At 43.6% G+C, this 18980-nt stretch overlaps 1 protein-coding gene across 3 annotated transcripts in view; it reads left to right on the top strand.

Moving 5' to 3' along the window:
* Positions 1–18980, top strand: part of appl2 (adaptor protein, phosphotyrosine interaction, PH domain and leucine zipper containing 2) — a 161325-nt gene that overhangs the window by 38568 nt on the left and 103777 nt on the right. For all 3 annotated transcript variants that reach the window (XM_080207115.1, XM_080207116.1, XM_080207117.1), the window contains exon 5: positions 10116–10203. In XM_080207115.1, coding sequence (XP_080063241.1) covers positions 10116–10203 — 88 coding nt within the window. The remainder of the gene's footprint in view (positions 1–10115; positions 10204–18980) is intronic.

The following is an 18980-nucleotide window of genomic DNA, read 5'->3' on the forward strand; positions in this document are numbered from 1 at the left end:
ATACATTGGAAATGACATAATTTGTTGAATACAGTAATGCAGTGGACCTGATACAGCTCAAAGATGAGGTGTTCAAATCACTCAATGCCAAAGTGTGAAATTGATCTAACTTAATCCGGTCGTGAATGTTGCCAGATTGTGGTTAAACATCCATCTGTTTGGCTAGTGACTTACAAGAGAGGCAACACAGCAGCCATATCTGGCCATCATTTATTTGATTCCTGTCCACATTTCATTGTTGTCCGCTGAAGTGGTTGAGCTGAACGTTCATTTGTCCGGTAATTAGAGATTGGTAAGCAAAGTAGCATTATGAATTGCTGTGGATCACTTCAAAGCTTTGGGTAAAAATGACAAAAAGAATATTCCAGGGCATTTAGCATGAAAATATATTTTTCTGTTCTTAATCTCTTGGAAATGTAGAATATATTGCATCAAGAATTGGAATTTTGCAAAACTTTTATAGATGAGCTGTAGTTTAGAATTAAGTGAGTATTATGTGCAATTCAGTTGTTGATTTCACTGATGTTGGATCTAAAGTTTTCCATTGTAGATAATTATGTGTAAGAATTTTTAGAAAATTCAGCATGGAGCTAACTTTTCTGTTAGTGAAGTAACTCAGCATCATTGAATCTAGAACCTTACAGTGCAGAAAGAGGCCCTTCGGCCCATTGAGTCTGCACTGAACACAATCTCACCCAGGCCCTACCCCCATATCCCCACATATTATACTCATTAATCCCTCTAACCTATGCATCCCAGGACTCTTAGGGGCAATTTTTTAGCATGGCCAATCAACCTAACCCGCACATCTTCGGACTGTGGGAGGAAACTGGAGCACCCGGAGGAAACCCACGCAGACACGCGGAGAATGTGCAAACTCCACAGAGACAGTGACCCAAGCCGGGAATCGAACCCAGATCCCTGGAGCTGTGAAGCAACAGTGCTAACCACTGTGCTACCATGCCCATCGTCATAAGTATTACTGAAAAGAAGGGTTTCTTTGCTGAAGCTTTTCATCTTGCAATCATTGCGACAGTTCACGAGAAAACCAATGGCAGGCCGACAACAAATTAATACTACATAAGAAGAAAGTGCTGACTGGTTGGTAAGTGGACTCTCACTGGTAGAAGCATTGCCATGGAGAATGCTGGTGATGAATAGTTAACTGCCAAGCATTGCTATTGATAGGCAGGTCGACTGCTGTCACTTGTGATAAGTACTCAGTCATTCTCAGATTACCCTGGTTGGACATGGTATCTTTATTTGAGCAACAGGTAAAGCTGGCTGTTTCATGCTGCTACTATGCAGTGGTAACATGAGTGGTATTTGCTACTAACAGGATGCTGTTAAGCCAAAAGGACATCTGCCTATCTTACAAGAAGATATTGTGGTATACAAATTACAGTGCCAGTGTGATGCTGGGTATGTAGGCCAAAATGTCCCAAGGAATCGTAAAATCCCAACAATACAGAAAGAGGCCATCTGGCAAATAAAGTCTTCACCCACTCACCAAAAGAGCACCCCACCCAGGCCCTCTCCTCCACCCTATCTCCATAACACTGGATATTTACCATGGCTAATCGACCTTACCTACATGTCTTTGGACACTGACGGGCAATTTAGCATGGCCAATCCATCTAACCTGCACATCTTTGGACTGTGGAAGGAAACTGGAGCACCTGGAGGAAACCCTCCAGATTGGCAGATCATATCAAACACCATGTCCTTTCCACTGTTTGCTACGGGCAAGATACAGGCAGTATCCAAATAGCCCGTGTTCGTAAACTCAAAACAGTATTCAATATTAAATGTGATTCCACAACAAACAAAGGTAGAACATACAAAGTAAATGGTGGGACACTGAAGAGCGCAGTAGAACAGAGGGATCTGGGAATACAAATACGTAATTCCCTAAAAGTGGCGTCACAGGTAGATAGGGTCGTAAAGAGTGCTTTTCGTACATTGGCCTTTATAAATCAAAGTATTGAGTATAAGAGTTGGAATGTTATAGTGAGGTTGTATGAGACATTGGTGAGGCCGAATTTAGAGTATTGTGTGCAGTTTTGGTCACCTAATTACAGGAAGGATATTAATAAGGTTGAAAGAGTGCAGAGAAGGTTTGAAAGGATGTTGCCGGGACTTGAGAAACTGAATTACAGAGAAAGGTTGAATCGGTTAGGACTTTATTCCCTGGAGCTTAGAAGAATGAGGGGAGATTTGATAGAGGTGTATAAAATTATGATGGGTATTGATAGAGTGAATGCAAGCAGGCTTTTTCCACAGAGGCATGGGGAGAAAAAAACTGGAGGACATGGGTTAAGGGTGAAGGGGGAAATGTTTAAAGGGAATATTGGGGAGGGTTCTTCACACAGTGGTGGGAGTGTGGAATGAGCTGCCAGATGAAGTGGTAAATGCGGGCTCACTTTTATCCTTTTAAGAAAACCTTGAACAGGTATATGGATGAGAGGGATATGGAGGGATATGGTCCAGGTGCAGGTCGGTGGGACTAGGCAGAAAAATGGGACAGACAAGAAGGCACAGACAAGAAGGGCCAAAAGGCCTGTTTCTGTGCTGTTCTATGATTGGACCACATTTTTACTAAATGCTCAGCGCACTAAGAATTATGCTGGCAACTAATTTAAGATTGTCAGTTGGCTGTCAATGTGGCGTATTTGTGTATTCTGGAAGCTTTATATTTCCATACATAGAGCCCTTTTCCTCACAGACAGAAAGAACATGTACGCGTATCGCACCTGTTTCAGCTAAATAAAATAAGCAACAGCCATTCGTTCATCCACTCCTCAGGACAGTGCCTTGACCAATCAGAGTCAGGCTGCCTAGTTACATATCAACCAATGCTTGCTTACTCAGTTTACATGTCAACCATCAAATATTACAGTGCTCCATTGCTCTCCATTACAATGTTTCTATCAATGAGTGTCCCCTTCCCAAACAATCAGCACTCTCTTCTCACGTATAAATTAATGAATGAGATGGGCTTTACAATTATCCGATAGTTTCACCGTCACCATTACTGATATTAGTTTTTTGAAATAAAGGATTGAATTAATCGATTTAATTACATTTAAGTTATCCAGATGCCATGGTGGGATTTGAACTCCAGATTATTAGTCCAGGCCATTGGATTCTGAGTCCACTAACACATTCATTCCCTGAAATATGAAGAGTTTCAACCTGAGGGAATGACAGAACAAGGGGGTAGATAGGTGGGATGGTCACTAACAATCTAATAGGAAGTGGTACAAATATAAAACTCGTTGCCACATGGAAGGGTTGAAACAGATAGTATTGGTGCATTGAAGAGATGGTTTGATGCATATATGAGGAAACGTAAAACAGAGGGATTTAAAACAAGGCAGAAACTTAAGAAATCTATGGCTCAGAAGGAGGCTATTTGGCTATGTCTGTGCCCACCAAGAAAGACATATAAAAAAAAGGCAGTATATTAATTATGGGTGACTTGAACAGTATGTTGTGGATCAAACCAGGGATCAAGGTATTTTGGAGTTGGTAATGTGTAATGAGGGAGGTTTAATAAACAATCTGAGTAAAAGATCCCCTAGGAAACAGTGGCCAATAGTTTGGGGGGTAGGGGGGGATGAGGAGTAAATATAATAACTAGAGAAAATCAGAGGAAAAGTGCTAGCGAAACTATTGGGGCTGAAGGCTGATAAGTCCCTGGACCCATTGGGTTGCATCCTAGGACATTAAAGGAAGTAAGTGCAGAGATAGTATATGCATTGGTAGCAATTTTTCAAGAATCCTTAAATTCGGGAAACATCCTAGACGATTGGTAAAAAAACAACCAATGCAAAGATTAGTACAACACAGGAACAGGCCCTTTGACCGACTAAGTCTGTGCCGACACAGATGCCTCTCTCAACTAATATTTCTGCCATTATATGGTCCATATTTCTCTGTTCCCTGTCTATTCATGTATGTATCCAGATGCCCCTTGAACGTCGTTATATAATCTACTTCCATCAACTCCTCCAGCAGCATGTTGCAGATATTCACCACTTTCTGTGTGAAAAAACTTGCCCCTTACGTTTCTTTTAAACTTTCTGCCACTCACTTTCAACCTATGCCCCTAAGTATTTGACCCTTTTGATCCTGGGAAAAAGACTCTGACTGTCCACTGTATCCAAGCCTGTCATAATCTTGTAAATCTCGATTAGATTGCCCCTCATCCTCTGATGCTCCAACGAAAGTAATCCAAGTTTGTTCAACCTTTCTTCATAGTCCATCTCCACCAAACCACGCATTATTCTGGGAAAGCTCTTCTGCATCTTTCCCAACGCATCAACATTCTTCTGGTAGTGCGGCAACTAGAATTGTACACAATACCCCAATTGCAGCCTAACCAAAATCTTATACATCTGCAACGTGATTTTCCAATTCCTATACTCAACACCCCAACCGATGAAGGCCAGCATGCAATACAGCTTCTTGACCACCTTGTCCACCTGAGTAGCCATCTTCAGGGAACTGTGGATACCGATGTAATAATCTTATCCAAAAAGGGAGGGAGATAAAAAGCAGCTGACTTTAAGCCCGTTAGAAAGAAAAATAGAATCCCTACAGTGCCATTTGGCCCATCGAGTGCACCGACTCTCTGATAAAACACCTTAACCGCTCCCCACCCTATTTCTGTAAACCCCACACATTAACTCGCTAATCCATCCAACCTACACATTTTGGGACGTTTTCTGTAATTACCTTGTTGAATTATGGTCACTATCACTCAGATGCTCCCCTAGGCTCACCTCTACTATCTGCCTGGCTTTATTCCCTAAAATTACATAGATGATTTGGAGTTGGAGACCAAGTGTAGTGTGTCAAAATTCACAGATACACTAAGATGAGTGGAAGAGCAAAGTGTGCAGAGGATGCTGAAAGTCTGCAAAGGGATATAGATAGTCTAAGTAAGTGGGCAAGGGTCTGGCAAATGGAGTACAATGTTGGTAAATGTGAGGTCATCCATTTTGGTAGGAATAACAGCAAAATGGGATATTATTTAAATGGTAAAAAATTGCAACATGCTGCAGTGCAGAGGGTCAAAGGTGACCTCAAGGAGTTGGTTTGCAGGTGCAGCAGGTAATTAAGAAGGCAAATGGAATTTGAGGGATGGAGTTTAAAAACAGTGAGGTTATGTTGCAGCTGTATAAGGTGCTGGTGAGGCCACACCTGGAGTACTGTGTACAGTTTTGGTCTCCTTACTTGAGAAAGGATATACTGGCACTGGAGGGGGTGCAGAGGAGATTCAATAGGTTGATTCCGAAGTTGAGAGAATTGGCTTATGACGAGAGACTGAGTAGACTGGGGCTATATTCATTGGAATTCAGAAGAATGACGGGAGATCTTATTGAAACAGATAAGATTATGAAGGGGATAGATAAGATAGAAGCAGGGAAATTGTTTCCACTGGTGGGTGAAACTAGAACTAGGGGGCGTAGCCTCAAAGTAAGGGGAAGCAGGTTCAGGACTGAGTTGAGGAGGAACTTCTTCACAAAAAGGGTTGTGAATCTGTGGAATTCCCTGCCCAGTGAAGCAGTTGAGGCTACCTCATTGAATGTTTTTAAGGCAAGGATAGGTAAATTTTTGAACAGTAAAGGAATTAAGGGTTATAGTGAGCGGGCGGGTAAGTGGAGCTGAGTCCACAAAAAGATCAGCCATGAGCTTATTAAATGGCGGAGCAGGCTCGAGGGACCAAATGGCCTACTCCCGCTCTTAGTTTTTATGTTCTTAGGTCCAGTACCATCCCTCACTTGTAGGACTTTCTACATGTAGCTCAAAAAGCTCCCCTGGATATGTATTAAGAATTCTGCCCCCTCTAACTCCTTACCTATTCCAATTAGAAGTTGAAATCTCCTATTATTTTTACACTTCTCTGATATTTGTCTACGTACCTGTTCTTCTGTCTCTCCCTATAGTACACTCCCAGTAACATGATTGCCTCCTTTTTGTTTTAAAGTTCCACACTTCAGTCCTCAACAAAATCATAACTATAAACTTAAAGCTCAACCTTATTAAATCCAGTTTCTAGGTCAACCAGCCGCATGTGTGTCACTTGCTCACAGCCAATGATGTGAAACCAGATCAATAAATAGCTATAAGACAGATGTCCATTGCTGAGGATGCCTTGCAGTGCTTGCTTGTATTGTGAATTACCTTTCCAAGTTAATTCCAGACCCCTTCATCAGCTTCTGTATTAACTTGTCGAATGGTGTTGGCAGGAGCACCGTACAGTTGCATTCAGCAAGTTCAGAGATTCTCAGCCCCTTCAATGTTACAAGACTTTGATATTTGAGTACCAGTACTGCTATCAGATGCCTACCAGCTCGTACTTACAGACTAGTAGCCTTCGCATTTAGGGCCCTCCTTGACACTGAGACTTGTTAAGCCCAAATTGAAAAGGAATTCCTTGCCATAGTCTTCACTTGTCATAGATTTCATGACTTCATTATTGACCATCCAGTAAGTGTTGAAACTAATCATCAGCTGCTTATAACTATTCTTAAAAAGCCGCTTCACACTGTGTTTGTACGGCTACAGCACATAGTGCTCAAGCTGCAATGCTGCAACCTCAGTGTCATTTACAAATGTGATAAACAGCTGTACCTTGCTGTTTCCAGAGTCTGCCTACCCACCACACACCAGGCAGATCGTGAGAAACGCATTGATAACGTGACACTTTCATCTTGTCGAATAGAGGAATTTGAGGATGCCCTACAGGCAGTTTTACGATTGCTGGTTTGATCTCGTGGAATGGCGGAGCAGACCCAGTGGGCTGAACGGTCTACTTTTGTCCCTATATCTTACATTCTTTAGAAGTTTAACATTTCTCCGTAATATTATGCTTCCCATTTCTCTGATTCAACTTAGCTCATTTTTTAATTTTTAATTTTAGTTTTTATACCCGTTTCTTGGCCTAGTTTAGCTTGCAAAGAGGTTCACTTAAATGTTTATCGTCACGGGATAGAACAAAGAACAACCCAGCACAACCCATGCGATGTCACGTTACAAATATTTTTCCTGCTGTGATGTTCACCTCTTTCTGCTCTTGCTCTGCTGTGCTTCTGTAGAATCCTTGGACTCGAACACACTAGTGGTGCTTAAAGCTCAACCCTATTAAATCCAGTTTCTGGGACAACCAGGCTCCGTACGTGGGTCACTTGCTCCCAGCTGATGGTGTGAAACCAGATCAATAAACAGCTATAGGACAGATGTCCGTTGCCGAGGACAAGCACACCTTGCAGTGCTTTCTTGTATGACAAATTAGCTTTCCAAGTTAATTCTAGACCCCTTCATTAGCTCCTCCGCCAACTTGTCGAATTGCTAAGCTTTCTGATGCACTGGATTGTATGATTTTAAATATATTTTATTTGTGAAAGCATTGTTCTTTAATTATCATTTATTTTAAAATCTGTTTAATCAATAATTTTTGGGGGTGGAGAAGTGACAGGAAGAGTTGCTCCACTGGTATTGTGTGCAAAAGGGTGGCATCGATGGACAGAAAGGTAGCATTTCCTGTAGTTGCCTCTCAGGAACATGCGTAAGTTAAGAAGCAGAAAACAATCTCTCCAAAGTTCTGATTGCTGTTAAAATGGATGCTCTCTGGATCAATATATCAGGCATTGGATGTTTCAGCACCTGGTTTATGCACCTGACATAACACAAATTAAGAGATGATTGAAATGAAAACTGCTTCAGTTTTAGTGTCTCCTGGTCTGGTAATTTCCTTGGCTCACACTAATGTTTTAAATTTATCTTTGCTGTTGCTGCTTACTATATGTGTCAAAAGGGATTTTTTTTTGTCAAAAAGGCTCATTATATTCATTAAGGGTGAGTAGATGTATTTATGGGTTTAATCTGATATTATCATTTTGGGTGTCCTGTTCCAGGGAAACAAATGTTACATAATTCAATGGCTTTCCTACAAGCTAAGATAAGAAGATACTGCAGGTTGGTTGAGGTGGGCTTATATCTGATACAGACACAATTTAAGACTTTTCCCTCATTAAATAGTTTCAATCAGAATCAAACTGAAATGACCAATGACATAAGGGAATATGAGGATAGTGTGGGGAAAAGGCATTGACGTGGATGATCTGTCATGATCGTATTGGGGGAGCAGGCTTGGCAGGCTGATTGGCGTAATCCTGCTAACTTTTGAATATGACAAAAGCCAACAAGGAGTTAATATCATTATTTGTAGAATAATGGCATTATATTGGACAGAAGGAGGTTATTTAGTTCATCATAGCTGCACTGGCTCTTTGAAAAAGCTACCAAATTAGCCCCATTCCCTCCTCTTACCCAATAAGATTTCCCTTCAAGTATATATCCAATTGCCTTTTAAAGATTAATCGAGTCTGTTTCCTCCAATCTTTCAGACAGTGCATTTGAGATCAGAACAAGTTAACATGCAGAAAAAGTTTTCCTCTTGTTACCTTTGTTTTCTTTTGCAAATCACTTTAAATTTGTAACCTTCACTTGAAATAGTTCCTCCTTATTTACTATTGGGTTTCTGATTTCATCGCTCATTTACGCTTTCACAATCTGCCCATAGTGTGAGAAAACACAGTCAAAGGACAAGAAAATGCCAGTCAGACCAAAGCATCCCGATCTTCAGAGAAACCAACACAGCTAAAATTTAAAAAGTCTGATGTGTTTGACTGTATTACCTACTTGGTAAATTATTCTAAATGTTTATTGCATTTTTGATAGTTTTTTTTCATTACTTGTGCAATATTAACTTTTCCAAATTTAAATTTGTTTGCTTTGACTATACTGTGTTATCTTATTGTGCAGTAATAGCCAAAATTCCTTTATCCTGAAATAATATCCTGCATTTCTTTACTTTGGAAGTAGTATCCTGTGTTTTTTACTGTTATAATGTTTCATGTTGTTTATCTTTAGTATTTTACAGCAATCCCCTTTACATGAGCATCTTTCTTGCATACTTTTCCCAATATGTTGGTTGATTGTCCACTAAAGCAGCATAGTTATCACCTGGTACAGATACCAATTAGGGCTTTTCCCTGACAAGATTTTGAAATGAGAGGCAGATGGAAACATATTTTATGGGAATGTCCCATATTTTTCCTCTTTGCCCAGTGTCCTGTAAATCTTCTCCCCAGCACATTTTTGTCCTGTCTTTCCAGGGCAGTGGTTTAAGAGACTGCTAGAAATCTCCTCTTGCCTTTGCCTCGGTGCTTTTCTCTGAGCATGTGTACTAATGGTCATCAGCCACCAGGAAGAGAATGAGTGCTTGGAGTGGAAATGTAAGTGAGGATGCCTTGACTCATTAAGTTAGGTTTTTAGTTCTTGGTGCTCTGAAAACATCCTCCGAATACACCTCCCAGCTAGCCCTTTCCCCCACTTCCAAATCTCCCAATCGGGTCCTATACTGTCCCACCCCTTGCTCTTCTTCCCTCTTCTCCCTCTCTTTCATGCACGGTCCAGCTGATCCTTTTTTTCTTAATAGTTGATCACCTTGAGCAGAAATGAATTTGAGGTCTGTTGATGCTGCCTCATTGGCAGTTTTTGTTTTCTTTCCTCTCCCAGAGCTTCAACACGTTGTCCCTCAAAGTGGCCTCTGATTTGCTCAAGACAAATCACTGGCCAATTGTAGCAAGCTGTATGCACAAACGTCTGCAAAACCAGAGCTCCTAGTTGTGGCTACAGAATTTATCAACTTTTTTTTCACTTCCCAGTTGGAATAAATAGCTGATGTGCCAATACCCGTTGTTCTAATTCCAAATAATGTTGGGTGACATCAGCCTTCCAATCCCTATTGATATACACTTTATGGATTTTACGTTTCCTATTTTACTAAATTCACCTGCATTTAAAAGTGCAAGGTGTGGAACATAAAGAATAAGAAAGATTATTTCACTTCCTCAGTCAGTTGATTTTGCAGAAACTCTTGAAACCAGTGTAGAAGGTAAATGTACAAGCAGTGAAATCAGGAGATCCACAAATTATAAATCTTTTATTTTGCAAAATGTGCAAATTCTGTGTAATTTGTATAATTTGACTTATTGAATGGCAATGAATATAACTAATAAAATCACTTACTTTTTTCATAGCTAAATTCTCTTCATACAGAACTAGCTAAACAGGTCGCTGACACAATGATATTCCCAATGATACAATTCAGGGAAAGGGATCTCACAGGTAATGTTGAACATAGCTATTTCTTGGACTGTTGGATTCGCATTGGGAATGCATAATATTTATATTTAATACATGACAGCATTTGTCGCTGAAAAAATGGCAATGCAGTTATTACCAGGAGCTTTATTACTTGTCAAATCTCTGTCAGAGCCATTTTAACACTAAGAAGTCTCACAACACCAAGTTAAAGTCCAACAGGTTTATTTGATAGTAAATGCCACAAGCTTTCAGAACACTGTTCCTTCATCAGGTGAGTGGAGAGTTCTGTTCAGAAACAGGGCATATAAAGGCACAATCTGCTATTCAAGTCTTAAAGGTGCAAATAATGTGAGTGGAGATAGCATTAAGGATAGGTTAAAGAGATGTGTATTGTCTCCAGACAGGACAGTAAGTGAGATGTTGCAATTTCAGGCAAGTCATGGGGGTTACAGAAAGTGTGACATGAAACCAAAATCCCGGTTGAGGCCGTTCTCTTGTGAGCGGAACTTGACTATCAATTTCTGCTCAGCGAATCTGCGCTGTCGTGTGTTGTAAGAACATAAGAACATTAGAAATAGGAGCAGGAGTAGGCCATCCAGCCCTTCGAGCCTGCCCCGCCATTCAATAAGATCATGGCTGATCTGTCGTGTCTCAGTTCCACATTCCCGCCCTCTCCCCATAACCCTTAATCCCCTCTCATCAAAAACCCATCAACCCGCGTCTTAAATTTAGCGAGGCAGCCTCCACCACTTCAACAGGCAGAGAATTCCAGAGATTCACCACCCTTTGAGTGAAGAAGTTCCTCCTCAACTCCGTTCTAAACCACCCCCCCCCCCCCTTTATCTTGAGGCTGTGCCCCCTAGTCCTACTGTCCTTTCTGAGCGGGAAGAGTCTCTCCACCTCTATCCTATCCATCCCATTCATCATCTTATACGTCTCAATGAGAACGTTCACCCGAAGATCAGAGGCCAAGTGACCGTGGCCGCTGAAGTGTTCGCCAACAGGAAGGGAACAGTCTTGCCTGGTGATGGTCGAGCGATGTTCATTCGTCCATTGTCGTAGCGTCTGCATGGTCTCCCCAGTATACCATGCTTCGGGACACCCTTTCCTGCAGCGTATTAGATAGACAATGTTGGCCGAGTTGCAAGAGTATGTACTGTGTACCGTCCACCAGGTACGTGGCACATACTCTTGCAACTCAGCCAACGTTGTCTACTTGATACACTGCAGAAAAGGATGTCCCGAAGCATGGTACACTGGGGAGACCATGCAGACGCTACGACAATGGATGAATGAACATCGCTCGACAATCACCAGGCAAGACTGTTCCCTTCCTGTTGGCAAACACTTCAGCGGTCACGGGCATTTGGCCTCTGATCTTCGGATAAGCGTTTTCCAAGGCGGCCTTCACGACACACGACAGCGCAGAGTCGCTGAGCAGAAATTGATAGCCAAGTTCCGCACGCAAGAGGACAGCCTCAACTGGGACTTTGGATTCATGTCACACTATCTGTAACCCCCATGACTCGCCTGAACTTGCAAAATCTCACTTACTGTCCTGTCTGGAGACAATACACACCTCTTTAACCTATGCTTAATGTTATCTCTGCTCACATTGTCTGCACCTTTAAGACTTGAATAGCAGATTAGCTGTAAAGACTCGCATTCTAATCAGTATTCTGTAAACTGTGTGTGCCTTTATATGCCCTGCTTCTGATTAGAACTCTCCACTCACCTGATGAAGGAACAGTGTTCTGAACGCTTGTGGCGTTTACTATCAAATAAACCTGTTGGACTTTAACCTGGTGTTGTGAGACGTCCTACTGTGTTTTTACCCCTGTCCAACACAGGCATCTCCACATCTTGAGAGTCATTTTAACACAGGTTTATTTCACTTTAGGCCAGGGGATAGTCGTTAAGGGGGAGCGGGGGGTATAAATCGGATACTCACCCGGGGACCCACCTCATTGTTCTCTGGAGCATTGAACCTGGTGGCTGTGGCTGTGGTGAGTGACTGATTTAAAGTGAAAACCGCTTTTTTCCTGTACTTCCGGTTCTCGGGGCTTGTTAGAGTGTAGTTTTACTTCCGTACCGGAAGTTAGGCCAGGGGATTGTCGTTAAGGGGGAGCGGGGGGTATAAAAAAGGGGTAGCAGTATAGAGCGGGCAGCGTCGGGAGCGGGCAGCGGAGTGAGTGGGAACTGAGTGAGAAGGGCTTTGGCTTGCTGGGCTTAGGCGAGTGCAGGCTTAGAGAAGGTGAGAGACAGATTCCTACCTTGGGCACTTACAGGAGGTTGGGACATGGCAGGGAATATAGGGAGGAATGTAAGTTGCGTCCGGTGCCACATGTGGGAGTTCCTGGTGGTGTCACGGGTCCCCAAGGTACACATCTGCAGTAAATGTTTAGAACTGCAGCGATTGAGGGCCCGGGTCAGGCAACTCGAGGGGCGGCTGGAAGATGCGTTTCTAGTCAGGGAGAATGAGGAGATAATGGCTGGGAAACATGAGCAGGAGGGGGTCTCAAGGGCGGAAGAGAAGGGAGGATGGACGACTGTTAGGAGGGGAAAGAGGAAGAAGAAGAGTAGTCAGGGTCCCCCGGCCTCCCCGGAGGCCCCCCAAGGTTCGTCGGCAGGGGCACAGAAAAATAGGAAGGAAGAGGAGACTGATTTAGAGGGACGGAAAGGGTCTGGTAAGGTGATAGTGGTAGGGGATGGGAGGGTCCGAGGGATTGATAGGAGGTTCTGTGGGCAAGGGCGCGACTCCAGGATGGTGGTCTGCCTCCCTGGAGCAGGGGTAAAAGATATAATGGAAAGGGTAGAGGGAATTTTGAAAGGGGAGGGGACCCAGGCAGAGGTCATAGTACATGTAGGGGAGGGGGATATAGGAAGGAGGAGTAGGGGAGAGGTCCGTAGGCAATTTAAGGAGTTGGGGGCCAAACTAAAGGGCAGGACCTCTAGGGTGGCACTGTCTGGGTTGCTGCCCAGTATGAGCAGGGCTAAGAATGACGAGATCATGCAGTTGAATGCATGGTTGAGGGACTGGTGTAGGGTAGAGGGGTTTACTTATGTAGATCATTGGGAGGTGTTTAGGAGAGAAAGGCAACTGTACAGGAGGGGTGGGGAGGATTTGAACGGGAGGGGGACTAGTGTCTTAGCAGGGAGGTTAGCTGGGGTGTTCAGGAATGATTTAAACTAATAGGGAGGGGGGGTGGGGAGGTGGCTGGGAGAAACACGGGTGAAAGGAAAATTATAAGGGAGAAGGTGGTTCCGAGGGACATTTGTGGGTTGAACTGTGTCTGTTTCAATGCTAGGAGTGTGGCAGGGAAAACGGATGAGCTTAGGGCCTTGATGTTTGTGAGGCAGTTGGATGTGGTGGCTGTAACGGAGACGTGGTTACGGGGAGGGCAGGACTGGCAGCTGAATGTTCCTGGGTACAGGTGTTTTAGGTGTGACAGAGGAGGGTTGAAGAGAGGTGGAGGGGTGGCACTGTTAGTCAAGGAAAACATCACAGTAGTGCGGAGGGAGGGCGATATGGAAGAGATAGGGATTGAGTCGCTGTGGGTGGAGTTGAGGAATAAAAAGGGAGAGATCACACTGCTAGGGGTGTACTATAGGCCACCCAACAGCCCAAAGTCAGTGGAGGAGGGAATTTGCAGGGGCATTTTGGACAGGTGCAGAAAGAATAGAGTGGTTGTAGTGGGTGATTTTAATTTTCCCAGAGTGAATTGGAGGGGGCCTAGAGCTGGGGGTACGGAGGGAGAGGAGTTTGTGAAATGTGTTATGGAAGGGTCGCTAGAACAGTATGTAACTTGCCCGACTAGGGGAGGGGCTATACTGGATTTAGTGTTGGGAAACGAGCCAGGGCAGGTGGGTGAGGTAGAGGTAGGCGAACATGTGGCGAACAGTGACCACAAGTCCGTCTACTTTAGGATAAAAATGGAAAGGGACGAGTGCCGTCCAAGCGGGAGTGTGCTGAACTGGGGAAAGGCGAGCTATGGCAGGATTAGGAGGGAGCTGCAGCAAACTGACTGGGAGGGACTGTTAGCTGGCAAGTCCACGGTTGGCAAGTGGGAGGCTTTTAGGGACAAAATGAAATGGTTGCAGGGGAGGTTTGTTCCGGTTAAGCGAAAGGATGGGAAAGGTAGGATTAGAGAGCCGTGGATTACGGGGGATATTGAAGACTTGGTTAGGAAGAAGAGGGAGGCGTATGATAGGTCAAAACAAATGGGTACGGAGTGTGCGCTGGAGGAATATAGAGAGAGTAGGAGGGAGCTAAAAAGGGGAATTAGAAGGGCGAAGAGAGGGCATGAGATGGCTTTGGCCGGTAGGATTAAGGATAATCCTAAGGCATTTTATTCCTATATTAGAGGCAAGAGAGTAGTTAGAGGGAAAATTGGTCCTCTTAGGGACAAGAGTGGAAAGTTGTGTATTGAGTCGGAGGGAATGGGGGAGCTCCTGAATGAATACTTTGCGTCGGTATTCACGAAGGAGAGGGGTTCGGAATCGTGCGGTCTCTTGGAGGGAGCGGAGGTTCAGTTGCAGGATATAGTTATTACGAGAGAGGAAGTGCTAGGGCTTTTAGGTAGCGTAAGGACGGATAAAGCTCCGGGGCCTGATGGTATTTATCCCAGGCTGCTTAGGGAGGCGAAAGATGAAATTGCTGGGCCTCTGGCGCACATCTTTGTCTCTTCTTTGGACACAGGTGAGGTCCCAGAAGACTGGAGGGTAGCAAATGTGGTCCCGTTGTTCAAAAAAGGTAGTAGGGATAACCCTGGGAATTATAGGCCAGTGAGTTTGACGTCGGTGGTAGGGAAGTTAATGGAAAAAATACTTAGGGGTAGGATGTATGAGCATTTGGAGCGTTGCGATCTGATTAGGGATACGCAACATGGCTTTGTTAGAGGGAGGTCTTGCCTTACGAATCTGGTGGAATTCTTTGAGGAGGTGACAAAAACGGTTGACGATGGGAGAGCCGTTGATGTCATCTACATGGATTTCAGTAAGGCGTTTGACAAAGTCCCTCACGGTAGGCTGGTAGAAAAGGTTAAGGCGCATGGGATACGAGGCCAGGTAGTTAGGTGGATTGAGAACTGGTTGGGAAATAGGAGACAGAGGGTAGTTGTGGAGGGTACCTTGTCGGGCTGGAGGCCAGTGACCAGTGGTGTGCCGCAGGGCTCGGTACTGGGACCTCTCCTCTTTGTAGTCTACATAAATGACTTAGAAGAGGGAGTAGGTGGTGTGATCAGCAAGTTTGCTGATGACACCAAGATGGCAGGGTTGGCGGGTACAGAGCTGGATTGTCAGGTGATACAACAGGATATAGATAGGTTGGTGCAGTGGGCAGATAGGTGGCAGATGGCATTTAATCCTGACAAATGCGAGGTGATGCATTTTGGAAGGAATAATGCAGAGAGGAGTTATGTGATAAAAGGTAGGCCGATTAGGAGTATAGATGTACAGAGAGACCTGGGAGTGCAGGTCCACAAATCCATGAAGGTTGTGTCACAAGTGGAGAACGTTGTTAGGAAGGCTTATGGGATGTTAGCCTTTATAGGAAGGGGCTTAGAGTATAAAAGCTGCCGTCTAATGCTTCAGTTATACAGAACGTTGGTTAGACCGCATTTGGAGTACTGCGTCCAGTTCTGGTCACCTTATTACCGGAAGGACGTGGAGTCTCTGGAAAGGGTGCAGAGGAGGTTTACCAGGATGTTGCCTGGCATGGGGGGACTGGGTTACGAGGAGAGACTGAAGAGACTGGGGCTATTCTCCTTGGAAAGAAGGAGATTGAGAGGGGACATGATAGAGGTATATAAGATACTGAAGGGAATAGATAGAGTTAATAGTGAGAGACTGCTCCCTAGACTGGGTACGAACACAAGAGGTCATCAATTAAGGGTGAGGGGGGGGAGGTATAATTTGGAGGTAAGAGGAAGGTTCTTTACACAGAGAGTTGTGGGGGTCTGGAATGCGCTACCGAGTAGGATGGTGGAGGCAGGCACGTTGGACTCGTTTAAGATGCAGTTAGATAGGCATATGAGTGAAATGGGAATGGAGGGATATGGTAGGGGCTATTAAATAGGGTAAACCTCGGGAGACACCGGAAGGGCAGGCTGTATAACTAATATGTTTTGTCTTTATTCCACAGGTGGAGGTCCACCTCGTGTCAAGCGAGGGGCATGCACACGGCAGGTTGTGCGTGGGCTGCTCTTGGAAGTCCAGGAGTGGCCTAGTACTTCATGTCGGTGTGTGTGCTTGATCCTGGACCGATAGACGGGCACCGCAACAGCTCAGTGACTAGCACTGCTAGCTGTGCAGATACATGGATTTGGGCCTGTGTCTGTGGGAGTTTGCGCATTCTCCCTGTGGTTGCGTGGGTTTCCTCCGGGCGCTCCGGTTTCCTCCCACACCCCAAAGATGTGCTCTTAGGCTAATTGGTTTCCACCAAATTGACACTATTTCTTCCCTGAATCTGACTGAGTAGGGTCCCATTCGTAGACATGCAGGGTGGAATAGGTGTAGGGCGATGCGGCGGCGCGGGCTCGTTGGGCCGAAGGGCCTGTTTCCCGTGCTGGGTTGTTCTTTGTTCTTTGTTCTTTGTTCTTTAACACCAGTTTAAGGCAGCTAATAGCAAATTCATCAAAATTGCATATTAAAACATGTTTAATCACATTATGAACAAACTAAATGAATTTTCTGAAGTGTAATGCTTTTATAACTGTAGCAATTATAATACTCATCGCCTGAGGAAGGAACTGCGCTCCGAAAGCTCGTGATTCCAGATAAACCTGTTGGACTTAAACCTGGTGTTGTGAGACTTCTTACCATGATTTGTCAAGTACATATTATTGGATGAGATTAGGAGCATTGTGCAATATGAGATACATATTGTAAAACATAGCAGAAATGTCAACAAATGTACAGTTAAGATTTAATATAATAAATTGCATTAATGATTTGGACTTTGGAATCAAAAATACCATTCCTCTGTTTACAAATAATACCAAATTGCAGGGAGCAGGTTTGGAGGCAAGATAGTCAATAATTAGGAGGACTGTAACAAATTGCAGGAGGATATTAATGAACTGGCAAAACGGACAAATAAAAAGCAAATGAAGTTCAGCACAGGTAGAAGTAATGAATGTTGTTAGGAAGAATAGGGATTTCTCTTATCGGAAGGTGCAAGTTTCGATGGAGTAAAGCAACAAAGGGATCTCAGAGTACAAATACATCAGACACTTAAAGTTGTGCCAAAGGTTAGCAAAGCCATAAAAAAGTCTATTTCTAGAGGAATAGAACTGAAAATAGTGCTAAACCTATATTGAACCTTGGTTAAACTCCACCAGTAGTTCCCATGAAGCCCCCCCCCCCCCCAACCCCCTGTGCGCTGGGAAAAGTTATTTGATTCAAAATTCATGTAATTAAACTAAAACTAACTTTTGTCTTCAGCTGTGTGGTTGGCATCTCCAAGACCTGATAAATTTTGGGTCTGCTGCTCGTGTGGGCTGGGAAAAAGCCACATGCACATGGTTTAAATTTTTTATGTTTGTCAGGACCATACACATGACCAACGGGACTTAGAGCTGAAGACATAGGTTCCATGCACCTGCACAAAAAGTGAAAACTCTAAAAGGGCGCAAAACCCAAGGGAAAAGCAGGGGATGATGTGGAGATGCCAGCGTTGGACTGGGGTAAACACAGTAAGAAGTCTCACAACACCAGGTTAAATGGACTTTAACCTGGTGTTGTGAGACTTTTTACTGTGTAAAAGCAAGGGAAACAGGGAGGGGTTAAAAAGATGAGAGGATGGCGGGGGGGATGTTAAAAATGAAGTTGCCAGTAAGGGAAGAAGCGGGAGAAGATAGGAAGTGTGCTTCAAGTTTTTTTAATAGTATAGACGCATGCCATGGCATAACAGATTGGACCAAACTATAACAATAAAAACTGCAAACTGTGTTCTAAGAAACATCTTGAACAATTGGAGGGTGTGTAAAAAAAGGCTTGCAAGGGTGGTATCAAAGATGCATGTGCTGTATACTGTATGTTTTTGTTCGTGGCAGAGAAGGAAAATTATCCATAACATACAAGGCTATCGATCAAAAGCTGAAAAATGGGATCAGAATAGATAAATGCTTGATGGCCAGCCATGGGCCCAAGGACCTCTTTCAGTGCCGTAAAACTCTCGTTGTATAACTATCCCCATTCAGTCTGAAAGACATGGTGGTTAGGGTGCATTGACCTGAACAGGCACCAGAGTGTGGCGACTAGGGAAATTTCACAGTAACTTCCTTGCAGTGTTACTGTAAGCCTTGTGACTAATAAATAATAAACTTTAAACTTTAACTTTAAAAATAAACTTTATTATTGTGAATGGATTTACTTTGAGTTGTGGTCTTCCAAGCAATTTAGTTAAATTTATTTCTAGTCAGAGTTCCACATTGTCGTCAGCCCAGGAAAGTTAAGAGAAACATTGAAAACAAATGGCACTTTCTATGCCTCAGCATTTGAAACTATGTTACTTTTTAAAAGTGTTTGTTATCCACGTGGTAAATTTTCCATGGAATTATTAAACCAGCCAGATGCCCAAATAAACTGAAGTCAACATACTTTGGAACTTCATCTGGACAAGCCATTCAAATGGTAAATTTTTGATGATGGCCCTAAAGTGATATATCCTTTCCCTGGGTATCAACAAAATCCCAGATCTGCATTGTTAAATAAATACTCCACTTTAGCAGCCTTCCCTTCTATTTTTATTATTATTATTATGCACTTGAATCAAGTTGTGAGACAAGGCATTCTGA

Source organism: Carcharhinus amblyrhynchos, chromosome 19, assembly GCF_965287045.1.
Source record: "Carcharhinus amblyrhynchos chromosome 19, sCarAmb.v2.hapA, whole genome shotgun sequence".
In the NCBI taxonomy this organism is placed as follows: Eukaryota; Metazoa; Chordata; class Chondrichthyes; order Carcharhiniformes; family Carcharhinidae; genus Carcharhinus; species Carcharhinus amblyrhynchos.